The sequence below is a fragment of the Alexandromys fortis genome, unplaced genomic scaffold (assembly GCF_014885135.2).
Source record: "Alexandromys fortis isolate MF-2015 unplaced genomic scaffold, M_Fortis_MF-2015_v1.1 scaffold_103, whole genome shotgun sequence".
Classification (NCBI taxonomy): domain Eukaryota; kingdom Metazoa; phylum Chordata; class Mammalia; order Rodentia; family Cricetidae; genus Alexandromys; species Alexandromys fortis.
In genome coordinates, this window is record NW_026067978.1 from 3665364 (window position 1) to 3686537 (window position 21174).

The 21174-nt window shown below is 46.9% G+C and overlaps 1 protein-coding gene across 2 annotated transcripts in view; it reads right to left on the reverse strand.

The window, feature by feature from the left end:
* The window catches only part of Ccdc69 (coiled-coil domain containing 69), a 26634-nt gene extending 7837 nt beyond the window's left edge, over positions 1–18797 (reverse strand). The window contains exons 1-2 of one of the 2 annotated variants that reach the window (XM_050157772.1): positions 18464–18797; positions 2862–2946 (exon numbers count right to left, since the gene is read on the reverse strand). In XM_050157772.1, the coding sequence (XP_050013729.1) occupies positions 2862–2946; positions 18464–18511 (133 nt within the window). In that variant the 5' untranslated portion in view covers positions 18512–18797. The remainder of the gene's footprint in view (positions 1–2861; positions 2947–18463) is intronic. The other variant, XM_050157771.1, reaches the window with a different exon arrangement.
* Positions 18798–21174: the final 2377 nt, after the last annotated feature.

The following is a 21174-nucleotide window of genomic DNA, read 5'->3' on the forward strand; positions in this document are numbered from 1 at the left end:
CACACACACACACAGACAACTTTTTTTGAAAGAAAAAAAACCAAAAAAACCCAAAAAACAAGTATTTAATAAAAAGCAAAAATGAAAGCAAAACTCTGAGTTTCATTCCAAATCTCTCTCTCTCTCTCTAAAGAATAGGATATAGAATTTTCCTATGAATTCCATATGTTCATAAGAGCTTCTGAAAGTAGTAATTCCGAAGCCAGGTGTGATGGCACACTCCTTTAACCTCAGCACTTGGGAGGTAGTTACAGGCAGATTTCTGTGAATTCAAGGACAGCCTGGTCTATATACTGAGTTTCAGGACAGGCAGAGCTATATAGTGAGACCCCATCTCAAAAAGAACAAAACAGAACAATAACAACAATAACAACAAAAACCAACCAACCAAACAAACAAAACAAAACAAGTAAAAAGTAATTCTGGATAAGGGTCAGGAGCCTGTAGGTTCATTTTCAAAGTCAATTTCAATGCTGTTAAAACTTACACAGCTTTTCCAAAGTAGATATCACAAATGCCAACAGTACACAAAACAATATCAACCAGTCAGGGAAACGCAGATCAAAAGTCCAATTGCTGGGTAGTGGTGGCATATGCCTTTAATCCCAGCATTCGGGAGGCAGGTTTCTGTGAGTTCGAGGCCAGCCTGGTCAACAAGGGTGAGTTCCAGGGCAGGCTCCAGAGCTACAGAGAAACACTGTGACGAAAAACCAACCAACCAACCAAAACAAACAAACAAGCAAACAAACAAACAAGCAAACAAACAAACAAGCAAACAAACAAACAAAAGCCCAATAAACTGGGAACGGGCATTCCTCTGTGGTGTTATTCATCCACTAAGGAGGCTGAGGCCAGGCTGGTTGGTTTACTGACACCCAGACTCAAAAGTAAACAAATCGGCTGGGTGTGGTGGCACATACCTTTAATTCCAACACTCAGGAGGCTGAGGCAGGAGAATCACTGCAAGCTGGAAGCCAGGTTGGGCTACTCATAAGTTCCAGGCTGGCCTATGTAACACAGTGAGCTTATGTCTCAAACAATAGCAATAAAGCAAACGAAACCCCAAATACCCTCAATGAGATGCCACCTCGTGGTCACCACAATGATGACAGCAGTGGACAAAGCCCACATGTTGACAAGGCTGTGGAGCCACCGGGACCCTCAGACCTCGCTGGGAAGAGCATGAAGTGGGATGACTGCTATGGAAAAGAGTCTGGGAGTTTCTCAAAAGGGTAAGAATAGAAACACCATCGTCTCCCTCTTACAGGTGAGGTGAGGCAAAGTACGTTGGGCCAGTGGTACCATTCATGGTCGCTGGAGACAGGTCAGCTTAGATATCCATGATGAATAAGTCAACAAAGCATGGTATGTCTATTCAGTGGCTTGTTACTCAGTCATAAAAAAGAAGTGGAGCCCGGATGTATGTTGTAACATGGAAGCATCTTGCTGGGTGAAGTAAGCCAGGCCATCTGATACTGTGAAATTAGGGAGCAGGTTAGCAGTTGCCAGAGGCTGGTGGGAAGACGCGGAGTGACGACTGCTGGGTGTTTCTTTTTGGGGTGAGGAGAAGAATGCCCTGGAACTGAGCGGTAGTCATGATTGCATGCATGGTAAAAGCACTAAACGTCACCAGTGTCACACATACCGAGGTTGTAGGTGTGATTTGCTAATCTGAAAAAATAAGTACGCGTGCACTTAGTCGTTTCAATTCTAAATTATTTAAAAGCTAAGAATGTGACAAAAACTGATTTAGTTCAAACTATTTAATTGTGTATGTGTGTGTATGTGTGTGTGTGTCTGTCTGATTGTGTTGGGTGTATGACATGACTATATACTCGTGGAAGCTGGCAGAGAGGATTTGTTTCCTAGGGACTGGAGTTCAGGTGGCTGTAAACTTCTGGATGTGGATGCTGGGAGTCAGACTCAGGTCCTCCGGAAGAGCAGCACATATTCTCAGTGGCTGAGCTGCCCCTCCAGTCTTGGCTTAATTTTTTTGAGACAGGTTTTTGCTGTGTATCTCAGTTGGCTTTTTAACTCACTTTGTTGCCCAGAATGTCCTCAAACGTACAGTTGGTCCTCTTACCTTTAGCTTTGTGTGCGATGGGATTACAAGCCATGAGCCATGTCTGACTATCCTAGCCAAAATTTCTTCTGTCTGTGTGCATATATGGTATGTGTTGAGCACGGACACAGCAGAGGTCAGAGGGTAACCCCAGATGTTGATCTTGTTTGCCCTGCAGATGTTAGGTTAGTTGGGCTGTGAGATCCTGGAGTTCAACTGTCTCCACTTTCTATCTCATATGAGAGCAGGGATTATAGCCGCACACAGTGGTCCACCTTTACAGGAGTCCTGGGGATCTGAACTCAGGTCCTCACACTTGTGCCACAAGCATTCTTGTCCACGGAGCCTTCTCCTTAGCCCCATCCTAGCCGTTATTTTTAGGAGTCATCGCTGTAGGGACGGAAGGTGGTTATAAAAAGAGTGATTTCGTTTGTCTGGGTTTTCTAGACTCTGACCCCTCCCCTTTTGAGATATATTTTGGCATAGCTCAAGCTGACATCCACTTTGTGTGTAGCAGAGGCTTGCCTTGAATTCCTGATCCTTGTGTGGCCTCACCTCCCAACTGCTGGGATTATAGGCGTGTGCAGCTACGCCCACCTAAGGTGGGTAGACTTCCTGTAGATGCTTTGAAAACCAAAGAGAAACAGGCGTGGTGGGGGAGATGCTCGAATAAAAGAAAGCAGAGAACAAAAGAGCACCTGGTGACAGAATGTTAAAGGCCCACCCCAGGAGGAAAGTCCCGTCACCCCTCTGAGACAAGGACCCCCTGAGGAGCCCCCTGGGCCCTCTCGGTCCTCACCCTGCCCAGCCTCTTCATTCCGGCCTTCCAGGATCCTTCCCTCTTTGTCCAGTGTCTCCAGGAGTTCTGTCTGTGTCTCCTCCACCTAGAGTGAAGAATGGGGTCAGGCGTGAGACGGGATGGGCTAAAGCAGTCTCTCAACTGCTCACAGCATACAACCTGCATGCTCAGCGCCCCACCTTCTCTATGACTGACAGGAGAGATGATGGGGACAGGACAGAGCCCTCTGAGACATAGCAGGCCCCAGAGGGCCTGTTGTCCTTAGGCTCAGATAAGTTACCAGAGGATTGCCTGGGTAGAAAGGGTCTTGGGAGTCTTTTATTGCTGATGTTCCTTGGGGCAGGACAGGCCTCTGTTGGGGACATGGAGCATGCCTCCCCCTCCCCACCTGACGCTACTTCAAGTTCTAAAGGCTACAGCTCAGCTCTGCCTTATGTTGCCAGGTTCCTGATCTGCTCTCTGGGATCCCCCCTTCCCTTGCCCCAGACGGGCTCACAAAGAACAGAGAACAGCAGCAGCAGGAGTCCGGACCACTTTCTCCCGGCTGACTGCTCGCAGCCGGTCTCACAGTCCCACCCCTGAGATGTGTGGCAGTCCCACTGAACTTTGGGGGCCAGGATCAGACGACAGCATTCTATCAGGAACCTGTGTGCCCTGGGGACAGCTCCCCCCACCCCACCTCCCAGGCATTCCTCATTCAAATAAGTCTCACAGTTAAGGAAGCTGCAGGTCAGGGGTGGGGCCAGCAACATCAGGACAGTTGTATTATCAAAACCCACGATGGCCCCACAGATGCGTACATCTGACTCACCCTTTCAGAAAAGGTGGGCTTTGGAAAGGTCGTCTAAGCAACCAATGTTCCAGTGTATTCAGGGGGCTCCCAGAAGACACTGGTGCTGAGGCAGCACCCTCAAGTCTGTCTGTAAACCAATAGAGCCCAACAGAAATTCTTTTAAACGAATCTTTGTGGGGCTGGAGAGATGGCTCAGTGGCTAAATGTCTTCCCTGCTCTTCCAGAGGACCTGACTTCTGTTTCCAGTGCCCACACCTGGTGGTTCGTAACCAACCGTGTCTCCAGCTCCAGTGGATCTGACATCCTCCTTCTGGCCTCCACAGATAGTTGCACACACACACACACACACACACACACACACACACACACACACACACGCATACATGAATTCACATAAAAATAAATTTTAAAAAATCTCACTGTTCATTGGGTGTATAGGGGTCAGAAGTGTTGGTCCTCGCCTTTCACCCGGTTTGAAACGGGGTCTCATCTCTGCTGTATCCTCTAGGCTAGCTGCCCGAAAGACTCCAGGATTTCTCCTGTCTTTGTCCCTCACTATAGGAGGGCTGGGGTTATAGATGTGTGCCGTCAGGTCTGTCTTTACATGGGGTCTGGGGAGCCGAACTCAAGTCTTCATGATTGAATGGCAAATGCTTTATCCGCTGAGTCCTCTCCTCAGCCCCAAACTACTTTAAATTTAAAAATAACATTTATTGGGCTCTTGAAATGGTTCAGTATAGGTGAAGGCTCCTGCCACCAGGCCTGACAACCTGAATTTGATCCCCAGGACCCATGTGGAAGGAGAGCGTCAACTCTTGCTGGTTGTAGTCTGATTGCCGCACATTCACTGTGGCGTGTGTGTGTGTGTGTGTGTGTGTGTGTGTGTGTGTCTTTCGTGAGTGTGCACCAGCCATGGTTCATGGAGCAGCTTGTGGAACTGGCTCTTTCCATCCAGCATGTGAGTTCTGGGAACTGAACTCAGGTTTTCAGCCCTTGGCAGCAACGTCATCATGTACTCTGCTTTCTCATTGGCTCTCATAATTCTTTTAAAAAAGCCACCTTTGGACCTGGAGAGATGGCTAAATGGTTGAGAGCACTGGCTGCTCTCCCAAAGAATCTGGAATCCATTTCTAGCATCCACTGGATTCCAGGGGACCCAATGCCCTCTTCTGGCCTCTATAGGTACCCATATGTATGTGAGTGTACCCCTCCCCCCTTACACACATAGGTTAAAAACAAAAGAAACTTTTTTTTTTAAGTCATCAATTTAAAGCCAGATATGGTGACATTTTCCTGTAATCCCAATACTGGGGCAATAGAGCAGGAGGTCCAGAAGTTCAAGGTCAAATTTGGTTGCAAAGTGAGCATGAGGCTAGCCTACAGTACACGAGACCCTCTCAAAGAAACAACAAACAGAAGGCTACCCAATATAACAAAGCAAGCAGCTTCAAACTATGCAGGTTCATTTGCAGAGATTCAAATTTCAGAATTTTGAAGACTGAGTTTGTTTCCTATGTACGGTTAAAGACGGCCAGTTTGATGATGGTGAGAAAATATCTGCCTAAGGTTCTACCCACTGCTTCAAGAGCAAGAGAGGAAACGGAGGCAGATAGATGGGAAGGGCTCATGACTGAGCTAAGGAGGAGGAACAGGAAACCCTGGGCCGAGGCTGCTCGAGTTGGTTTTAAGCTGAATTTTCTATATCACTTTCCTCATGTCCCCTTTGACCTCTGACTAACACAATCTGATCATTGCATAAAACCTCCTGCATGTTTTGTTTTTCTAAATAATTTTTCAAGCCTCTGTGTCAGGGAGGTGCCACAGAAATGCCATAGACGCCTCTAATCTCACGCTTGTTATCTATCCTGGACTTTCAACCTTCTAAATATCTCCCAGCTTGCCAAGCATTTGACCAGAGAGCTACACCCCAAAAATGCTTCATAAAATTGCTTTATGCTTTATTTAGCAAGCATGAGTATGTGTGTGTCTCACACAGGTGTGGAGGCCAGAGGTCAACCTGTGGGAGCCAGTTCTCTGCCTTCACCATGTGGGTCTTAGGGACAGAATTCAGGTCATTGGCCTTGACAGCAAGGGCCCTTATCTCTTGAGTCATCTACCCAGCCTGTTTGCTTTATTTTTATTTATGCATATGTGAATCGAGATGTGTGTGTGTGTGCGTGTGTGTGTGTGTGTGTATGTGTGTGTACCACATCAATATGGGTGCTTCTGGGGCTAGAAGAGGGTATTTTGTCTCTTGGACCTAGGTGACTGACAGTTGTCAGTCATGGATGCTTGGGTCCTCTGGTAAAGCAGCAAGTTCCCTTAGCTGGTAAATCATCTTTGAAGCACTGTGCTTGGGTTGTTTGCTTTGTTTTTTTTTTTTTTGTTTGTTTGTTTGTTTTATTTGTCAGGCTGGCCTCAAACTCATGATCCTCCTGTTTCCACCTCCCAAATCCTTGGATTATGGGAGAATACCACAATACTCATCTGTAGTTGTATTTAACATCTGATCTTTTGTCTCAGCCAGGAAAGACAAAATGATGTGGCCACATTCACACAGCAAAGGAGCTTAACACCAAAGCTTTCTCATTCGCTATATGTTCCCTTCAACTGTGCAGTCACCATCGTGGACGACACAGTGAGGAGGAAGACGGAGCGGCTGTGACTTCAACAATGCCAGGCCCCTGCTTAGACTGAGAGACCTTAAGTGTCTTGGGCCAACTACTAAATGCAGGAAGTCGGCAGGCCAGAGGTGATGTGTCTGGAACTGATTTTGGTCTTTCTGTCTCCGGCCCTTTAGGATTAGTTCAACAACCCAATTCAACCACGCCAATGGCATACAAAGGCATTGACTCCATCAGCACCAAGGACTGGCTTTTGTCATGCCTACTCTGGATGAGAGTGGCTGCTTGCTCTATGGATGGTAGCCAATGCACCCTGAAGCAAATGCCCTGAGATCATGGCTTCCATTTTTATTCTTCTATTTTTATAAATATGTGTGTGTGTGAGCATGTGTGTGTGCATGCCACAGTGCATGTATAGAGAAGAGAGGACAAGCGTGGGAGTCAGTTCTCTCTACCATGAGTCCTTGGGGTCAAACTGAGTTCATCAGCCTTGGAGGCAAAACCTCCTAAACCATCTCGCCAGTCCCAAAGGTTCCCTTCTTTTTTAAAAATTAAATTTTATTTTTAATTAAAAAGTTTATTTATTTGCTTATTTATATATTTAATATGTATGAGCGTTTTGTCTGGATGTGTATTTGTGCACCACGTGTGTGCCTGGTGTCTGATGAGGCCAGAAGAGGGCATCAGATCCATTGGGACTGGCATTATAGACAGTTGCGGGCTGCCCTCTTGGTTCTAGAAATCGAAACTTGCTCCTCTGGAAGAGTTGTGGGTACTTTTAACTGCTGAGCTGTCTGTCTCCCCGGCCCCAAAGGTTTTTTTCTTGGCAAAAGGATTATGAGATGTTTATAAAAATAGCCAAAGTAGGGCAGGTGAGATAGGTCAGTGGGTAAAGGAGTTTGCCACCAAATCTAACAACCTGAATTCAATCCTCAGGAGCCACACGGTGGAAGGGAGAGAACTGAATGCCAATATTATTAGCTGTCCTCTGTCCTCTACTTGTGTGTCATTGCATGTGAGTATACGCTACACACACACACCACGCATGCACGCATGCACACACACACAGAGGAAATAAAAAAAATAGCATTATGAAGCTCTGGTTATGACAAACAAGGAAATTAAGGTCTCATGGGGGTATTTCAAACTAGATTTCACCTTGACAGGGTGGAGATGCACGCCTATAATCCAAGCACTCTGAGGCTAAAGCAGGAGGATTGCAGGTTCGAGGTCAACCAGAGTTACATGGAGTGTTCAAAACAAAAAGTAGGACCAACCCAGGGCTGGAGAGAACATTTGCTGCTCTTCCAGAGGACCAGAGTGCAGTTCCCAACACCCACATCAGGTAGCTCATGATTGCCTGTAAAACTCTAGCACCAGGAGAACGGACACCCTCTCCTGGTCTCCATGGGAACCTGCATTCACGTGGCATTCACTAACATAAAAATACACTGACATATAAATACAAATAACTCTTAAAAATGATACCAGACAACAAGCAGTCAGTGCAGAACCACACAGACAAATACTAGTTAAAGTAATTGTCAAGAAGGCTGGGGTTCTGGAAACATCTTAAACTCAGATTGTGTTGCGGCATGAGCTTCCAGACCTCAGCTCCCTCAGAATGGTAGAAACACCTGCAGGAGCTAGCACAACACAGAGTTCAGATGCTGGAGGCTCTGGCTGCTTGTCTGAGAAACAGCAGGAACCGGCCCTGCAGAGCGTGGCAGAGCTCCCAGGCTGCCTCTGGTCTCACAGTATATCATCTGAAACAAAGTCACAAACTCAGGAAACACTGTGTTCTTCCACGTAACAATCACTACAGAGAGGAGACCTTGTCTCCAGGACCATCTGCCAGCGGCAAGAAGGTCATAGCCTTCCCAGGGCCTGACAAAAGCCTCTCCAGGCTAGCACTTGCACAGTGACACCTGGGACTCCCTCCAGGCAGTTCCTAGTCTCCGCCCCCCATCCTCTGCATTCCTGATACAGTGGGAATCGAACCCAGGGCCTTGTGTGGGGTAAGCAGGCACTTTGCCACTGAACTACATCACTCTTGAGGCCCCTGGCACTTTCTTCAACATTAATACATAATGCGATTTTTTTTTCCAGTTACACAGGAGTCAGCATTTGCTTTAGAGATTAGGGAGAACACATAAAAATGTAAAAGTAAAATCCTGGGATACATAAGCCTGGACTACAGCAGAGTATATTATATACCTGCATATCCATATTTGGAGCTGTGGTGTTATGTATGGTTTCTAATACCTTAATTTCTCAGACATTATGAATATTTATCATGTCACATTAATTGGTCTGCAAATATATTAATTATAAGGAGCTAAGTGAAATATTCTGGGAATAAACTTAGTTTTTAAATCTTTTTTTAAAAAGATTTATTTATTTATTGTGAAGTGTTCTGCCTGCATGTATGCCTGCATGCCTAAAGAGGGCGCCAGATCTCATTACAGACGGCTGTGAGCCACTATGTGGTTGTTGGAAATTGAACTCAGGATGACTGGAAGAGCAGCCAGTGCTCTGAACCTCTGAGCCAGCTCTCCAGTTCTAGTTTTTTAATCTTACTGTGAGGTGTTTAGGCTATTTCTTTCTTTAAACATTATCTTCTATGAAACTACTTCACTGAACCAAATCTCATTTGGCTAGAGCATATCACTCAGACTTTACTAGGAAGCTGGGTCAGGTGGTATATGCCCGTAGTTGTTAGTCAGGAAGGCTGAGGCAGAGCAATGTGAGTTTGAGATCAGCCCAGCCTAAGCTCATACAGAAGCACCAGGCTAGTCTGAGTTAAAAAGCAAGACCTCATCTCAATGAAACACTGAGTCTGAAATAAAGAGGAATGTCACGATGTCTCAGGGTTTCGCACCAGGAACCTATAACTCTTTACATTTCATATGAATATAGCAACATGCTCCCAAACACACCTGGAATGAAACTGACACATTAAAAGGACAAATGAATAATTTTTTAGACATAGTGAGAAAATCCAACTACTTGTCATTGTGTAAGCAGACTCAAAATCAGGTGTAAATAAAGACAAATCAGGAAAAACATGTGTTCCTGCCCCCTGATGCCTGCAGAATATACAAAAAAAATTATTTTCTAGCCGGGCAGTGGTGGCGCACACCTTTAATCCCAGCACTTGGAAGGCAGAGGCAGGCAGATCTCTGTGAGTTCGAGGCCAGCCCGGTCTACAAGAGCTAGTTCCAGGACAGGTTCCAAAGCTACAGAGAAACTGTGTCTCAAAAAACAAAAAAATAAAACAAAAAATTTTTTTTCTAGGGGCTAAAGAGATGGCTTGGTGCTTTAAAGCACTTGCTGCTCTTCCAGAGGACCAGGATTTGGTTCTAAGTACAAAGTGGCTTATAATCATTGGTAACTCCAGTTCCTGGGGAAGCCAACATCCTCTTCTGACCTCTTTGGGCACCAGGTACACATGGTACATATATGTACATGCTGACAAAGCCTCCATACCCCTAAAACAAATAATGTAAAAAAATTTAACTATATGTATATTAGTGTTTTGTCTGCATGTCTGTCTGTGCACTATATGAGTCTGTGACCTAGAGGGGACAGCACAGCACTGTGAATCCTCTGGAAATGGAGTCACAGATGGTTGTGAGTCACACACAAGTGCCTAGATTCACACCTAGGTTCTCTGGAAGAGCAGCCAGTGCTCTTGTCAATCCAGCCCCTTATTTCTATTTTTGATTTTTTGTTTTTGTTAAGACAGAGTCTCATGTAGCCCAGGCTAGCCTTGAACTTGCTGTGCAGCTGAAGATGAACTTGAATTCATGATCCTCCTGCCTCTACCTCCCAAGTACTGGGATTACAGATGTGAACTGCCATGACCAATTTTCTTTTAAGGCAGGTCCTGGCTGGTGTGGAACTCACTTTGGTTTACCAGGCTGGCCTCAAACTCAGAGATCCACCTACCACTGCCTCCTAAGTGCTGGGGGGTAAAGGTGTATGCACCATATCTGACATTATTTCTACTTTTTTAAAAAGATGTATTTTATTTTTAATCATGTGTATATGCGTGTGTCTGTGTTAGGATGTGGATGTGAGCGCAGGTGCCCATGGAGCCAGAAGAGGGTGGAGGATCTCCTGGATTACAGGTAGTTGAGGACCACTTAACCTTGGAGCTGGGAACAGAACTCAGGTCCCCTAGAAGAGCAGTACTTGCTATCAATCGCCAAGACATCATTCCAGCCCCTTTATTCCTATTTTTAATGATCCAATTATATTTATTTATTTATTTATTTATTTATTTATTTATTTATTTGTTTGTTTGTTTATTTATTTTTTGGTTTTTCGAGACAGGGTTTCTCTGTGGCTTTGGAGCCTGTCCTGGAACTAGCTCTTGTAGACCAGGCTGGTCTCGAACTCACAGAGATCCGCCTGCCTCTGCCTCCCGAGTGCTGGGATTAAAGGCATGCGCCACCATCGCCCGGCCCAATTATATTTTATGAGCACACTGGTTTACAAAAGCTTGAGCAAGGAGGGGGCATAGCTCATTGGCAGGGCTTGTACGAGGCCCTGGTGCAACCCTTTCTTAGTGACTTTTCTCATTGTTGTAACTAACTGCCTGACAAGAAGCTATACAAAGGAGGAAAGATCTATTCTGGCTCAAGAGTTCGAGGGGCATAGTCCATCATGGCAGGGAAGGCACGGCAGCAGGAGCCTGGGATGAGTGGTTCCACTGCTCTGACATTAGGAAACAGGCACGGGACCATAGGAAACCAAAGAGCCTTTCTGGCTTTGCTATGCTGTCGATGGGAATTGGGGATAAGGTGATGTCATCTTGCCATCTCATCCACCATCAATCCCAGCCTGTGTTTGCTTTGAACAGGGAGGGGACTGGAGGCTTGACACACTCTGCCGCTTGAGCATCATGGAAGAGATATCTCTGGAGTAGAGGAAAAGAGGGTCCTTGCTTATGGGGATGAGGGCAAGCCTGGAGTCTTTCACATCATCATGCTTCCCAGCAGCCCAGGCCAGAACCATACAACAGACAGTCAAACGCCTAGGATGGTGGTTCTCAACCTGAATGCTGTGACTTTTTTTTTTTTTTTTTTTTTTGGTTTTTCGAGACAGGGTTTCTCTGTGGTTTTGGAGCCTGTCCTGGAACTAGCTCTTGTAGACCAGGCTGGTCTCGAACTCACAGAGATCCACCTGCAATGCTGTGACCTTTTAATACAGTTCCTTGTTGTGTGTGGTGACCCTCCCCAACCATAAAATTATTTTTGTTGCTACTTAATAACTATAATTTTGCTACTGTTATAAATCATAATGTAAACACAATGTAAATATTTATGCTCTCTCTGTTTTTTTTTTTTTTTTTGGTTGTTTTGTTTTGTTTTGAGATAGGATTTTCTTTGTGGACCCCTGGCTGTCCTGGAAAGAACTCTGTGGATCTGGCTGGCCTTGAACTCAGAGCCCTGCCTGTCTCTGCCTCCCAAGTGCTAGGATCAAAAGCATGCATCACCACTGCCTGGCCCAATATCTGTGTTTTCTGATGGTCTTAGGTGACCCCTGAGAAAGGATCGTCTGATTTTCAAAGGGGTCTCGATCCACGGGTTGAGAACCACTGGCCCAGGAGGACAGGATGCCAGCCAGCCCAACTGCTACCTCTCATCAATATGCCCTGGTAACATAGTTTCACTGCAAGCAGGGAGAGGCCCCTTTATCAAGAACAGAGACTATAGGCTGCCCAGAGCAGGACATTTGCAATCAGAAAGTGTAGAAGCCAGCTTCCTGGACAGTATCACTTAAAGCCATTCACTCATCTAGAAGAGCCAGGTGTGGCAGCGCACCTGTCATTCAAGGCAGGAGAAACTCGCATTCTAGACCAACCTGGACTACATAGTGAGGCTCTGTGCCAAACAGAAGCAAGCTCTCTTGGAGTTTAACAGTGGCCCAGGCAGTCAGTGAACAGAGAGAAGCCCAAGGACCCAGAAGGGAAGAGTTGAAGAATGGACCATATCCCCGTTCCCAGGAGGTGCTCTACCCATCCTGGGAAGACCACTCACAGTGCTGAGGGTGGGACACACTGAGAGAATAATGCAGGCCTTGGGGATGAAAAGCCAAGTCCTCGTGAAGTGTCAGCCTGAACGGTGGTCACTCAGCCTTGCAGCACAGGCCTACTCTTCCCAAGGCAGGATTTGGTTAGGTATCTATCTGTCTGTCTATCTATCTATCTATCTATCTATCTATCTATCTATCTATCTATCTATCTACTTGAGACAGGGTCTCACATAGCCCAGATTGGCCACCAACTTGCTATACAGTGAGGATGACATTGAGCTCTTGATCTTCTTGTCCCTACAATGACCATTGCTTGTTTCCAGGCAGATTACAGACTTCTCATCGTATGATCTATGAACACCCATGTCAGGTGTAGTCCCTGACACCCAGTGATGCACATGCTGGACTCAAACAGCTCTCCCGGGCAATGAACTTGAACTTTCACCATTTTAAGCTATCGCTATAGAAACCCCAAGCCGACAGAAGTGCAGGCTCAAGCGTGACACCAATGGAGGCAAACATGGGTGTGTTTCCAGGAGGCTGGAGCATGCCAGGCTCTTAGGGAAAGATTCCACCCTCCTGTAAGTACAACCACGAATTTAGAAAGCATAATTAAGAACATGCATGAGCTCAGAAGGCATGTCACCAAAGGTTGTGTCTCAAAGGCAATGATTCCTAGGAATATTTTTTTTTTTGAGTCAGGTTGTTATACAGTGTAGCTCAGGCTAGCCTCAAATTCACTATATAGCTTAAGATAACTTTGAATTCTTTTTTTTTAACTTTGAATTCTTTTTGTTTTGTTGGTTTGATTTTTATGTGTAGCCCTGGCTGTCCTGGAACTCATTCTATAGTTGAGGCTGGCCTCAAACTCAGAGATCCATCTGCCTCTGCTCCCAAGAGATGAGATTAAAGGGGTGTCATCACTGCCTGGCAACTTGAACTCTTGATCCTCCTGCCTCCACCTCCCTAGTGCTGGGATTATAGGTATGTACCACCACCACCCAGCTTTATGTAGTGGTGGGGATGGAGCCCAGGAACCTGACTATGCTAGGTCAGTGTCCTCCCAGAATAGGTTGCATTCCCAGGACCTAATGCTTAGGAATTTTTCTGGTGTGTTTTAGGTTGAAAGGTCTAGTTATCTAACACAGTCTAACATGTAGCTAAACCTCATGAGTCTTTGAGAGGTCTCTGTGCAAGGAAGTTTGCATTGGATTCATCCAGCATGATTGATTTATGGGACATTATTTTCTGGCTAAAAACATTAGCTCAGAGGCCATGTGAGGGCCAATGCTGTTGTGATGAACAGAACAGAGGCCATGTGCATGCCGGTGTGATGTGTCAGTAGTGGCTAGGGCAGAAGGTGCCGAGACAGCTGCCGCCTGATCAGGCTGGCAGCTTGGTCTCACGCTCCCTGACCAGCATGCCTTTGGCAACCCCAGAGAAAAGGTCAAATGCGCCCTGTATTTCTTCTTCCTGGGACCCTCACCTGCATATCATGGTTAGCCAGTGAAAGTCTCATCCTTACCCACCTTCAAGTCCCAGCCAAGACATCATTGTTTATGAGACTTTTGCTGATCTAGGGACAAAGTCACTGTGCCCCAGGTTAGGAGGAGAACACAGGAAGTTCCTCGCTAGCAAAGGTGGAGGGCTGTAAAGAATCAATGCACGCACACAAACCGGCTAAACAAGAAGGACCGTGGTCAGGACCATTAAAAAGAGGTTCTGCAGACGAATTCACAATGGGAAAAAGGCCCCCGGGAGAGCACTAGCCATATGCAATGCAACGTAGTCCCAGATTCAGGGCTGGAGAGATGGCCTAACAGAGGAGAGGAGTTCAGTTCCCAGCTCACAACGTTCTGTAACTACAGCTCCCAGGGATCTGAGAGATGTATGTGTTCAGGGTGCCGGCAAGTGTGTGCATGCATCCCCCTCTCTCACACACACAACAAAAATCTTAAAGTTGCTAGATTTATAAAAATAGTCACCCTCATCTATATGACATATGTGGGAAAATCAGGCTATTTCTTTTTAGTTTTTTTTTTTAAATCGTACTAATTCTTTGAGAATTTCACCCAATGTATTTTATAGAGGCTATTTCTTAATGGTGAGCTTAGAAGCAATTTCCAAATTTCTTCCTACCTTTCTAAATTTTTGAAACTTATTCTTTTTTTTTTTTTCTTCAAGACGGTTTCTCTGTAGCTTTGGAGCCTGTCCTGGAACTAGCTCTTGTAGCCTAGGCTGGCATTGAACTCACAGAGATCTGCCACCCAAGTGCTGGGATTAAAGGCGTGCGCCACCACCGCCCTTAAATTGCAATGATAAGAATAGTTAGGTTTCCACAGCAGACTTGTAAATGTTTGCCTTCTGGGGCTTGTATTACCTCTATTATTCTTACCCAAAGGACATCTGGCCTTTGCTTGAAGCCCTCTAGTAATGATGAACTCACCTCTCTCTCTCTCTCTCTCTTTCTCTCTCTCTCTCTCTCTCTCTCTCTCTCTCTCTCTCTCCAATTACTTCTGCACAAGAAATGGAAATCTGGCTCCCTTTAGCTTCTCCCACTGGCCAAGGTCCTGCGGCCTAGCTCAGCAAAGAACTCCTTTGCCTCTTTAGGTGAGCCACAGGCAGTGGCATCCTTAGATGGCAACTTTAATTCTATGCCTCACCACCTGCCAGTCAGGCCTCTGGGGTCTGGTACACTTAACCTCTCTCATCAGCTTTGTAGACCAAATCTAGACACAGGAACCAAGGTTGTGACTCTCTTACACTGAGCCAGAGAAGCCAGGTCTCTGGCAAGGTCACTCAGGTAGATCTGTGACCTCAGGCAAGGCCACGGGGGCTCAGAACCCAGTGGAGTGGGCACACAAATGGTTACCACGTTCTTTAAAAAGACATTTTATGTATTTATTACATACAAACATGTTTTGTTATGTGTGTTTGAGATGGCTCAGTGGGTGGGTAAGGTTACCTTCTGACAACACTGACCACCCGAGTTTGATCCCCAGGAAGGAGAAGAAGCAACTCCTGAAAGTTGTTATTGGGCCTCCACATACAAAGTGGCATGTGTGTGCACATAAACACACAAACACACAATACATGAAAAAAAATATATACACAGGACATGAGAGAAGGAAGCCTATATGGGGGGGGGGATGAAGTTTTTCTCGTTGCTGTTTTTTGTTTGTTTTTTGAGACTAGCTTTTGCTGTATAACTCTAGTCTGAAATGTGCTATGTAGACCAGGCTGGCTCTGAATTCACTGTAGCTGAGGATGACCCTGAGTATCTGACCTTCCTACCACACCTTCCAAGCTCTGGGGTTAGAGGCGTCTACCACCATGCCCAGTTTGTGTGGTGCTGTGGATGGAAACCAGGTCTCTAGCCACTGAGTTATATCCCAGCTCCTATTCCCAGGATATCAGCATGTCCTGAGCCAGCAGAGACAGTCCCAGGCTGAGCTTCTCAGTAAGGCCTAGAGTGCCTGGTCAGCAGAGCCACGGGGCACAGCCCTCTATGTGCTGGGGGTACTAGGGAGGTCCCAACCATCGGGATCCTGTCCCAAATATATAGCTAAGCGGGAGTGGATTTCCCAGGCTAGAAGCTTGGGTGTAGCTTGCATCTAGGGCTTCGATTTCAATCACAAGTAACAGTTCTTATCTGTGCCTGTAGCTGTGAAAATTGCTTTGACAAAAACTGAGTCTCCCTTATCCTGGCGAGTTCTCATCAAGGCCAGCACCGCTGCCAGCCACCCCACCCTGCACAAGCCCGGCATCCTGGGCTTTCTGTAGCTGGGACTTCCCTTAAGCCCTCAGCTTTGATTGGGGGAACTCCTGCCAAACTTCCCCACCCAAGAAGCCTTCCTCTCCGTCCAGGACACTGTCCTGCTGCATGCCAGGCTAAGCCTTGGCCTGACTCCCAGTTGGCCCTCATCGCACTCCTCGGCACCTGCTCCATGTTCTCTCTGTACAAGGCAGTGGAGGGTGGGGGAATGTGTGTGTGTGTGTGTGTATGTGGGAGTGTGTGTGACAGGCTAGATGGCAAGAAAAGAAAGCCAGTCATTCATATTCATATGTACACATTTATGTATATACACACATCTCTATATGTACTTTTGATTGTCCTGGAATTCTCTATGTACACCAGGCTGGACTCAAACTCACAAAGATTCACCTGCCTCTACCTCTTGAGTGCTGGGATTAAAGTTGACACCACATCCAGCAAGTCTTCTATATTTTTTTAATTAGGAAAAACTTTTTTGTAAAAAAATTATAACTATGGGTGTTTTGCCAGCGTGTATGTTTGTGTGCCACAGGCATGTCGAATGCCCACAGAGGCCTGAAGAAGGTGGTCAGATGCCATGGTACTGAAATTTAAGATGGTTATGAGCTGTCATGTGTGTACTGGGATTTGAACCTGGATCCTCTGGAGAAGGAGCCAGTGCTCTTAAGCTATCTCTGCAGCCCCCTCACCCTAGCATCCGACTGCCATCGCTCCTCTCTGAGCCTCAGTGTTTGTCTACACATGTAATGTGGGAAGCTTCTTTCCATAACTCAACCTGGTTCTCAGGGCCTTCATGAGGCTGAGCAGGAAGTGAAATTCTCAGGGTGAGTCATTATTGTGGTCTGACCCTATGGCCCCTGAACCTCTATTCTGGTGTCCCAACCCCCAGGGGTATTGGCAGCCTGCTGGGATGGATTGGGTGCTCAGGACTTGACACCTGCATTAGAAATAAAGCAAAATCACCATCCAGGAGAGGTAGGAACAGGTAGAGACTTAGCCAAGAAGCAGCATGCTATCCTGAGTGTGATTGACAGAACCCAGTGAAGGCACACGGGTACAGGGCAGACATGCCAGGTTGTTTGAGGCAACAAGAATGAAGGGCTTTGTAGTTACTAGAAGCCAAGAATAGTAGCCCATACCTATAATTTCAACACTGGGGCAGCTAAGGAAAATTGGAAAATTGGGACCAACCTGTGCCACATATTGAGACCTTTTCTCAAAAACTAAACAAAAACATACAGCCTGGCATGATGGGGCATGCCCGTAATCCCAGCACTTGGGAGAAAGAGGCAGGTGGATTAGTAGTTCAAGGCCAGCCTTGGCTACATACCCAATTTGAGGGCAACCTTGGCTACATAAAATCCTGTCTCAAAAGAAAAAAAAGGACAGGAAAAAAAATGAAAGAAAGAAAGAAAGAAGTCATTGGAAGTGCAGGGTAGAGACTGACAAAGCTAAAGACAGAAACAGATGACAGGAACACAGAAGAGCTGACGTTCATTACAAAATTAGTCATTTTCACAGTGGGGGCTGATCAAGTCAGGAGCTATCCATCCCCACCTGGCTGGGATGGAGGGATTGGCAGAGAGCAATAGGAAACAGGACCAGGACTCCAGGGTCCCAATTCCCTTCTCTGGGCCTCCTGCTATTTTATCTCTGTAGACACGGTCCTGTTTCTGGGCTCCAGCCTCCTGGGGTTTCTCAGACCTCAAGGGACAGAAACTTGAGTCAGTCTCTTGGGCCCTAACCCAGCTTCAGGTCCCTGGGGGAGGGACAGGAAGGGAGGAGAGAGCTGCAGAAGCCTACTGATCCCTTCCCTCTTTAGCCCCTCCCAGCTACCCTAAGGGCAGCCCACGCACCCTGCGCGGGGCTTGCAAGAGGCCCTGACCCGCTTCCCAGGCTCTAGAGAGCGCAGTGGTCCGAGGCAAAGCTCCGTTAAGGGGCAGACTGTGTCTAGCAACCCTTAGGCGGACCTGGGAGTTTAGGTTTCCAACAGGTCTCAAGAGATGCAGGCGCTACAAGACAGTGGACCTCTCAGATTGCGGGCCTTTAGACCTTAGCTCAAGACTCAGTGAGGCCAAGCGTCCGGTCCTCGCCCGCACAGTGACAGCCCCACACTTAAGACCATCGGCCACAGACACAGCAGTCATCTCCCTGCCGGGACAGCAGAGGTCAGCTTCAGTTTGCCTGAAGCTGAGTGTGTCAACTCAGCTGTCGGCTGCCGGGTTGGCTCAGCACGGGGCGGGAACAGATCATCTCCGTCCCTGCACCCCGGTCTCCGTGCCAGCCCCCGACTGTTGTCCATTCGGTGTCCTCTGCCGTCCCTCTGAGTGCACCCCAAGGCAGACCTCCGTGTCCCGGTGCCCAGTACCTTTTCCGCACGCTTGCAGCGGCTGGGTCGGCTGTGCCTGCAGCCCATCCTGCTTCGTGCGTCCGGCCGGCAGTGACTCTCAACTACTCGGAGCTGCAGCCGCGCCGGCTACGCGCCTTAAATGCCGGAAGAGCAGGGCCTGCGCGGGGCCGGGGCCGGGCCAGGGCAGGTGCCAGAGGCGCTCCACATTAGAAGCACCTCGGTGTCTCGAGGAGCAAAAGATGGTTCTCAAGACCCCCTGATGAGTAAGAGCTGAGAGGGAAAAGAACGAAAACAATTAAACCAGGCGCGGTGGTGGTGCATGCCTGTAATCCCAATTCTGGGGAGGTGGAGGCAGAAGGATCACAAGTTCGAGAACAGTCTGGGGGCTTATGTGGAGGGGTTCAAGGTCAGGCGGGGCTATACGACACCCTATCACTGAGAGCTACAGCCAGGTTGTTTGTGCAAAACAGTTCAACTTCCAGCACCCACATCCTGTGGCTCACAAACTGCGCCTACATCTAGCTAGAAGTTTCGGTGGGTAAAGGCAGCTGCCTCCGAACCTGGCTTGTGCTCCATTCCCAAGACCCATGTGTGGAAGAAGAGAATCAACATACATGCCATGGCACATACCCTGACTGCCCCCCCCCCATACACAAATCTAATACTTTCTTTTTTAAGCTGAAAAAGTCGATCAAGATGGCTCACTGCACCTGGGAGGCTGAGGCAAGATAGACACAAGTTGGAGGTCAATTTTGGGCTTGCCTCAAAATAAAATTAATTAAAATTTAAAAATGGACTGACAAGATGGCTCAGTGGGTAAAATTGTTTGTCACTAAGTTGATGACCTAAGTTCAGTTCCCCGGACCCACATCACGCAAAGAAAGAAGCCCGCCCCCTCCTTTTCTCCCTTCCTCCCCCCACCCTCCCTCCCTCCCTCCTTCTCTCTCTCAGGCACACAAACTCAATAAATAAGTTTAATAAAAATATACTTCAAAGAGTGACAATATTAGTGGTAAGACCCAGAGCCCAGGTAGAATGTCCTCCCAAACCCCGCTTTATAACAAATAAATGACACCCACTTTCCTTGCAAGGTGTCCACGAGGCTGGGTCAGTAGCTTTCCCCAGCTCACAAGATCTGTGACATGCTCTTCTCTCCTCGGGACAGACACAGCAACCTTGGCAGCAGACAAGTCGGATGCAGTAGGAATAGGGACAAAAGAGTCAGAATCTGGGACAAGGAACTCTTATCTGACTTCTCTGAGCTACTGGCTGAGGTTGCGGAGAGCAGCATGTGGGAAGACAACAACAGCTTTGGAAATCAGTATGGCCGAAGAGTGCTGGGTGCTGGTTGGAAAATTAGTGTCAGGGCCACAAACTCTTTGGAAACTTATTGACAGAATAGACTCAGAGTAATGAATAACACAAGACCTCCCAAGGCAAGGCCCCTCCAAAAAGCATAAAACAATAGTGAGCTGGGCATGGTGGCTCATGCCTGGAGTCCAAACACCAGGGAGGCTGAAGCAGGTGGATCTCTGTGAGTTCAAGGCCAGCTTGGTCTACAAAGAGTTCCAGAACATCCAGAACTGTTATACAGAGTAACCCTGTCTTGAACGTACCCCCAGAAGCATATTTATCGTCATAATAAACAATATTATAATGACAAATACAATACTTTTAATAAATGTAATTATTACTATAATTGTGTGTGTATGTGGGTTTGTGTGTAGGTCCTGGAACAACTTGAGGGAGTGAGCCAGTTCTCTCCTTCTGTCTTGTCGGTACTGGGGATTGAACTCAGGACATCAGGCTTGGTGACAAGTTCCATTACCCAGAGAGTAATCTCTCTGGCCCATTGTTCAGTTCCTTTGAGATGTGTTCTGGACTGGCCTCAAAATCACTAGGCAGCCAAAGAGGACCTTGAACTTCTGATCCTTCTGCCTCTACTGCCTGAGTGCTGGGATGACAGGCATGCACCATCCCATTTGACTCTCAAGTTGGCTAAGTTTCAACAAAAGCTGGAAATCATTCACGTAAAATGTAAAATAATGGCCTCCGTCTCTGTCTCTCTGTCTGTCTTTTGCATGCACCCCCCCATCTCTACCTCCATCTCCACCATGCAAGTTGAACAAAATACTTGGAGGAAGCACCATTGCATCTGGTCCAGGTGGACATATGATGGAAAAATACCACAGGAGCAGAAGGAATGACTAAGTCTGTCTGGGAGCAGGAAGGCTGGGCACTGCCTCAGCCTGCGATGGCTGCGCTGGGCTCTGCAGTCTAAGCATGGCTGTTATGTGATGTTTTATTCTTTTGAGCTCTTTAGGGGAGCCCACCACCCAGCTCTCAAATAAACCACACATGGAGGTTTATTCTTAGTTCTGAATGCCTAGCCTTAGCTTGGCTTGTTTCTTGCCAGTTCTTAAATTATCCTGACTACCTTTTGCCTCTGGACTTATTTATCTTTTTCTGTTTCTGTATACCTTTTCTTTACTTCTTTCTCCCTGGCTTGCTGTATAGCTGGGTGCCTGGCCCTGAAGTCTTCCTCTCCTTGTTCTCTTGCTCCTCTTCTTCCAGGCCTCCTTCTATTTATACTCTCTGCCTGGCAGCCCCGCCTCTCCTTGCTCCTGCCTTGCTATTGGCTGTTCTTTATTAGACCATCAGGCATTTTTTTAGACAGGCAAAAAAAAAAAAAAAAAAAAAACCAAACCAAAAACAAAAAAAAAAAAACA